The sequence below is a fragment of the Tasmannia lanceolata genome, unplaced genomic scaffold, assembly GCF_043159265.1.
Source record: "Tasmannia lanceolata isolate RefF3 unplaced genomic scaffold, GAP_Taslan_0.1 ptg000002l, whole genome shotgun sequence".
Taxonomy (NCBI): domain Eukaryota; kingdom Viridiplantae; phylum Streptophyta; class Magnoliopsida; order Canellales; family Winteraceae; genus Tasmannia; species Tasmannia lanceolata.
The window spans coordinates 26371489-26379022 of record NW_027518679.1 but is presented as its reverse complement, the minus strand read 5'-3'; the positions used below and the strand labels follow the sequence as shown (position 1 = coordinate 26379022).

The following is a 7534-nucleotide window of genomic DNA, read 5'->3' as shown; positions in this document are numbered from 1 at the left end:
GTATCTGAGTGATTTGATTTTGTTGGGTTGTATTGTTAAGCTAGCTAGAAATTATGTCTAGTAGTAAAAAATGTTGCACTTGCGACTAAGGTATTTTGCGACATAAGGCTCCATTAGACATCTTCTCAATATCATAGCATGGCATGCATGTAAATGCTAAACAAAGACCAGATAACTAGCCGCGTAGTGAAGATTTAGGAAATAGCTGCACTCATAAGATTTAGGAAATAGCTGCAACTACCAGTTTCAATTACAAGGTCTACGACCGCTGACATTCATAATCTTTTTTATTTTATTATTAGCTGGTTACCATCATCAGGAAGTTTGCTCATTTCGAAAAACAGGCACAGTTGATCTTTTGGGGATTAAGTATATTTTTCGCTAATATCTCAACATACATACATCCTCAATCTCTGATCAAATTGCGGGGTCTTTCAGGATACATTAAAAACCTTGACAAAAGAATTGTTGAACAATTATTAAAGATAGAAATGTTAGGCTATGTAGATAAATGCTCTTTTAGCATGGAATTCCCAAGTTTGGGAAACCTAGGTATGGTCTCAATCTGATTTGCTTGACTCACATCTTAAGCCGTGATCAAAACATAATGGGCGTAGGCATACTTTGATTAGCTCACCTTCGCATAACCATCAAACTCCTTAGGAGTACCTTGATTAGTTCACCATCACAATAACCATCAAACTCGGCTCTACAAAGGTTCTGATATAGGAAGAAGTTAAAAAAAATGCTAGATCTAATATACATACTTAGCTATACTATCACAATAAGAAAAATCCCTCAAAAAGGTCAATAATCTTATTAGGTCCTATTATACATGTCAAAAATATCGATAAAAGCTTGTTATATTTAAAGAATCATACCTTATTTGTAGGGTAGACCTCCTTGTACCGAGGAGGCCTATTTTGCTAATCAATGGGAACCAATTTTACAACATCCTGCAATCCATGCTCTCAATGAAGAAAAAGAGAAAGGAGGTAGGGTTTCTTCCTATGCAACTGTCCTAACTAAGTCACAGGTGGTCTTCTGAAGTAGAGAGATTGTCGCACCGAAAGAAGACACATGCGCCAGGGGAGATGACAGGTGGGGAAAGTTGTGATAAAATGGGCAAGAAAGCAATCATGTTAGAGGGTGTATACTCTGTTTAGATTAGGGGTGGACATGGTTCAGTTTCGTTCGGTTCTGGGGTAAAACTAGAACCGAATTTAATCGGTTCAGTTCGGTTTGGTTCTGGGTTTGCAGGACGTAAAAAATATGGTTGGTTTTTACTTTTTAAAGCCTCTGATAGGAAAAACAGGAAAAAAAAAGGAGTTTTTCTCTAAGATTTAGGGCGCATAGGGGATTTATCTACGAGAAAACGAAAAAGGCCCGTGATACAATGAAAGAGGAGATCTCACTGCCTCTCTCCTTTATAAACAAAATGAATGTGCATGATCAGGGGACCTTTGCAAGTGGTAAGGAGAGACTATTCCTCCCTCTCAAACTCTCCCTTCGCTCACATTTCCAACATGATAAACATCATGTTTATCTCCCTCAGTGAGAGGCCAATTGGAGCTGGCCCACTAACAGATCAATGGCTAAGATCATTGCTAATGCCACTTTAGGTTAGGTTTAATCCTAACAAAAATGTCTTCTCATTCTTTCCCTAGCATCCAAGGGACTATGGAGAGGATGGTGATCCATAATTCTCACAAAGGGGTATTCAGAAACCACTGACGGCTAGGATCATCCAACGAGTTTGATTGTTGGCTATGGCATCTCTAGAATGGGCCCCACTCAATAAATAGTCCACGTCATGTGGGTGGGCTCCATCAGCCCATTGCAGTCATCCCTCACATGTGAACGTTGCTTTTTTTTTATTATCCTTCCCTTTCCCTACATGGGGAGTCCACTTAGACTATCCACAAAAGGACCGGTGTTTTATTTTATATTCGCACTTTTGATCCAAACACTCCCTAATTTTGTCTTTATTTGACAAGCCCTTATTATGTTCCTTACTTTACCACTTCTAACTTTCTTCTCTACAAAATGGTCCTAAGTATTTACCAAAAGCTCCATTTTAAATTCACACAGGCTACCCATAAATTTCTTAGTTCACTAAAGTACCCTTTTATGAGTTAGGGCTTTCAGTAGGGTGGAGTTGGGTAGATTAATTGAATGTTAAGGCCCAGCCCATTTTTTGTAAAGGATGGGGGCTTTCATGTTGGGCTTGGCCTGTACACTTTATGTTGTGGCCCATAAGCTAGTAGGTTGGCCTTAGCTTTGCAAACCTACCAGAATGGAGACCATATTTCGGGTGTAAATCACAACCATTATTGCAATATCATGATATTTTTATTTAGATAATGATATGCAGAAAGTCACTTTTATGATCGACGGTAAATGGCAATTTTTAGGTTTTAAGAGGGGCATAAGGGGCATGTATGTGAGATCGAGATCGTTGATCTTCCATAACATCACGAGGTGACCAACATGGTCTTGATCACATCCAAACGAACATCCCATGCGTTGGATTAGATATTTATTAAAATCAACGGTTTAAATTTTCTTGGAGAAACCCTAAATATTAAGGCTTGATAGATCGAGGGCGTAGAATCATCCGCTTGAGGTTATCCCAACCCCAATTTGTAGAAATGGAGTGTCTTTTTGGAAGAAGCATAAAAGTGACTTTCTGCGTATTATTATCTAAATAAATCATATATACTAATTTTCTATAATTGTGTGTGATTTATGTGAGCTACACGTTTGTAGGAGATGCATCTGCAGCTAGCATTCCTCATAAAACCTTAAACAGCTGAACTTATCTCCTTCTAATCTTGTATCAACACAAATTGCCCTTTTGTATTTGTATTTTGCAAAATACAAAAAATTGGCCTTCTTATTGAGAAAAGTGTGGGCAGGGATCTCCCTCCCTGCGCATGAGTGGTTTATAAAATCTCCCATTGATCACTTTTTGTGGACCCGCAAAGGTGGACCCACTAAACGAGCCGATGGGAGGCTTTTTAAGCCACTTAAGCGCAAGGAAGCTCCCGGCACAGCTGAGCTGGAACACTTTCCTCTTTCTTATTATCTACTTATTGTGAACTTTTGTAAGTGAAATGATATATTCACTCCATTTTCTTCCTTGGGCCACCCGCTTGTAGTGTAAACAGGAGTCATAAATACACTAGAGGGGGCTGACCCACGGGAAAAAGGGCTCAATATACCACTTCTTTCTTGTAACTGTTTTTTTTAATTAGAATAGAAAGGAAGGAAACAAATATATCAAAATAAACCTTTTAGCACCATTGGGACAGGAAATCAAATATCTCCAAACTGGGCCTATGCACCCCCAAGCAAGCAAGAGAATTAGCCTCACTATTTGCCGCTCTTCTAACATGGCGATATGTAATAGAACGAGATCCAACTATGTAATGGATCTCATCCATCGGATGCAAAAAACCTCCAAGGAAGGGGATGACTTCTGATCAATCATTGAATAACATGTGTGGTTGCTTGGAGTGGCCCAGAGAGTAATGGAATAGGAAGTCAAAGGTAGGAGACAAGCATTTGGATTTGCCTAGAATTACCTCGGAAAATTGTGTAGTAGTGTTTGGTTTTACGGCAAATAGTAAGAGAGTAGGAGAAAAAGTAGGGGGTGTCATTATCAAAATAGGGAGAGAGGAGAGAGAGGGTAGAGAGAGATAGAGAGAGCATTATTCCCTAGAAACTTCAATCATAATTTTTTGCTTTTGGAAGAAGGGGACAAGAAAGAGGCAAGCAATTATTACATGAGAGAAATCCAAGGGAATCAATGGGAGTCCAATGCATTTTGGCAACCAAATGTGGAATGACATGCCAAATCCAAACCAAATTCCGACGGCCGCCGAGCTTTTGAGCAACCAAACGAAGACGAGGTACTCTCATCGGCAAATCTTATACCTTGGAGGACTGCTTTAAGCTCCGTTCCATTAGAATCAGCTCTACCAATTAGACCAAATAAAACCCATTTTTTGGCACCACTCTCATCTCTAAGAAAAGGCCTCCAACTCCCGATGACCATGGATTACCCAAGTTCGATCCATTGAAGTTCCAACTTGAACAAGTCCAGATTAGGGGGAATCCACCTAGGGCAAGGAAAGATCCCTATGCTCCCCACTAAAGCATATCTCATGCCCTAGAGAAATCCGTTGCAACTAAAGAGCACAGTCCAAAAATGAGCCTTCCACTATTTTTTGAATGATTGGGATTAAAAGAATGTTCAGTGAGATGAAGATTCATCTCAGCCCTTTGAAAAGTAGCCGGAGACTCATTTTTGAGTGACACACTTAGTGGTGGAAGTGAAACAGCCTCTAGAAAAAAGGGTTTTGCTAGGGTCCATCACAAAATTTCGAAGTTGGTCTGTCGCATGTTAGACCAGCCACCTCGTGAATAAAGACAAGTGCTTTTGTCTCCATTCACGAGGTAGCTGGTCTGACATGCGACAAACCGGCCACAAAATGCCTTTTGCTATGGACTCTAGCAATTCCCCTAGAAAAAATAAAATACTTTTTCTTAAATAAAATTACGGAGCAAGAGTGGTCTTGGGCTGGTCTGCATTCTTAACTAATCCGGGCCCATTCTTATTCCAAAGTCATCTTTGTTATCATTGGATCCTTTCGTCAATAAGTTATAAGTCAGGGATATTTTAGTAATTTGACCTTTCTTGCTCAATCGAATAAGCGCGTATAGTAAAAAGGAGAAGCAACAGAATCTCAATAGAGAAGAAAATAAGCCAAAACGCTTTCGATTTTAACACAGACTCTTCAAATCCCAATTTCAGATTTTCCAAATCCCCAAATCTCGGAAAAAATTTCCAAGATTCATCTTCATTTACAGTAAAATTTTACAGGAAATGGTTCTTCTTCCCCCCATTCTCATACAAAAATACCTTTCCTTCTCAATATCGTCGATTCTAGGGTTTTTTCTAGGGTTTTTTCATGACCGATAGTGGATTTTCCGATTCTCAATTTCAGGTTTTCCGAATCCCCAAATCTCAGAAAATTTCCCATTTCCCATTCCATTTCCCGTCAATTTTACAGGAAATGGATCTTATTCCTGCCTCCTATCTTACGCATATGCTTCTCCCTCTCAAGATCTCCGATTCTAGGGCTTTTTCTAGGGTTTTTTCATGAGATATCGAGATAGATCGGGGATTTTGGGTTTCTCGATGGCAACAGCTACCATGGCTACTGCTGCTGGTGCCGCGATGCTTCTGTATTATGTTTTGAATAAGAAATTATCGATGAAAGATGGAGAGGATGAGAGGGAAGGGGATTTTTCGAAATTGAGTCGGTCAGGGAGGAGGAAGATCGGCCGGAGACCGGCACAGGCTCCGGCAACGTGGTTGGAATCTATGGCTACGTTGTCGGAGACTCTCCGGTTTACTTATTCTGAAACCCTAGGTAAATGGCCGATTGGTGACTTGGCTTTCGGTATCAATTATCTCATGCGGAGGCAGGTAATAGAATTTTGTTATGGTCTTTGATGTGGGTGTTTTCTGATTGTTAAATTTCCTTTTTTTTTATTCATTGGTTCTCTTTTTCTGCTTAATTTGTTAGGTTTCTTCTTGGCGGATAGCTTATGATGGGTAGATAAATGATTTGATAGTTACATGTATTATTTGTCTGTAATCCTCCTCGAGAAAGTGGAGATAAATCTTGACTACTGATGTTGGCAATACCATATTTTGATAATTTCACTTACCCATATTGTCTTTTATGGTTTAAGCAGTTGCGAAAGTTTGTTACAGACTTAGAGTAATTAAAAATTGATAATTTCACTTACCCATATTGTCTTTATTGTTTAAGCGTCTGTCAAAGTTTGTTACAGACAAGCTGAGTTTGTGCAATTATCAAAACATAGTGCCAATCAGTAGCCCAAATCTGATTGCTATGATGAAGAGGTTAGGAAAAAATAAAAAATAAGTAGCCCAAATCTTTTATTTATAATGCTACAATATTTTTTAGGGGAATGATATTTGCTTAAATTTTATATTGAGCCCATGTTGAAGATTGAGTTACACACTGTTGCAGGGTAACCTTAGAGTTGCAAGTGTATATGCTGGAAGTGGTTGTGTACAACTTCAAGGCGCTGAAATTATTGTCGAGTTGAATCATCATGTAAGGTTGTTGACCCTTTGCATTCTGTTCTCCAAGAAGCCATTTCCTGTGTTTTTGGAGTCTGCTGGATTTTCCCAAGAAGATGTTCTTCTTCAAGAACCAAAGGCAGGGGTACGTATTGTTAGAAACACTCTTTGTCTAGATTTATTCTTCCTCTTGAAATAGGGGTAGTATCCATGATTTATTTAGTAATAAAACCACTTTGTTGCATCATTTGGTGCTTACATCTACAGTACTGCCATGAAAAGTCGATTTTTACCAGTTCAAAAATAAAAATAAAAATTACAGTACTGCTGTGAAAATCATTGTCCTCATTTGTGCAGCTTCTGAAGCCTGCTTTCGCGATATTATGTGATCGACATTCAAAATGTATTCTTTTATTGATTCGGGGCACACACAGCATTAAGGACACACTGACGGCAGCAACCGGTGCAGTTGTTCCCTTCCACCATTTACTTTTACATGAAGGTGGTGTCAGCAATTTGATTTTGGGCTATGCACATTGTGGGATGGTTGCTGCAGCTCGTTGGATTGCAAAGCTTACTACTCCTTGCCTTCTTAAAGCTGTTGGTGATTATCCTGACTACAAAATCAAGGTGAATGTCATGTTATTGATCAATATGAGGGCCATAAATTTCCTGTAACTTGCTACTTTTTGCAGTTCTTTAGATCACCATCTCACCCGCTGGAAATTATGCTTCTCTTTTCTTTTTCTTTCTTTTTAAATTGACATTAATATTTATAAATCATACTTATAATTACATGAGAAAGGGATCAGGAGTCCCCCATGATTACAAGCATGAAAAACATTGGAACAAGCTCCAATGTCCAGAAAAGAAAACCTTAAACAAAGTCAAAAGATGTTATCTGTCCAAATTCCTGGTCATTCCTTAACAGCCAACACTTAACTCCTTTGCAATCTCCAATAGGGATCTTGAATACATCTCCATCATAGTGCCAACCCAATCAATCCACTTTACCCATCCCAATCTCCATCAACTTCTTCCAATTAGATGAGACAATGCATACTATATCAAAAGGGCTCCTTCAGCAATGGCAAGTTAATAAGTGGTTCGAAATTAGTCGAGCGTCTGCATTGTTTCGTACACACACCTTGCTCATCTAGTAACTCAGAACATGGAAGAATATACATCCAGGAAAAGCTTTCCCAAGCAACGAAGAACAAGGTTCCTCAAGCCCACTTTGATGTCCCTTTACTATCTTCCAATTAAAACTATTGCTCAAGAAAAACTGCCGGGACCCTGCCCTTAACAAATTCTGTTTATCAAATAAAATGTAGCGACCCAACAAAGTAAGCCCCAACAACACCTAACAGCCTGAGAAAATACCTTCTTCTGGAGAGTATAATGAACCAA

General features: G+C 39.1%; 1 protein-coding gene across 1 annotated transcript in view; it reads left to right on the top strand.

Annotated features, from left to right (window-relative positions):
* Positions 1-4736: 4736 nt before the first annotated feature.
* Positions 4737-7534, top strand: part of LOC143848149 (lipase class 3 family protein) — a 37062-nt gene continuing 34264 nt past the window's right edge. Inside the window, exons 1-3 of the mRNA XM_077357034.1 lie at positions 4737-5497; positions 6072-6269; positions 6482-6754. Coding sequence (XP_077213149.1) covers positions 5168-5497; positions 6072-6269; positions 6482-6754 — 801 coding nt within the window. The 5' untranslated portion in view covers positions 4737-5167. The remainder of the gene's footprint in view (positions 5498-6071; positions 6270-6481; positions 6755-7534) is intronic.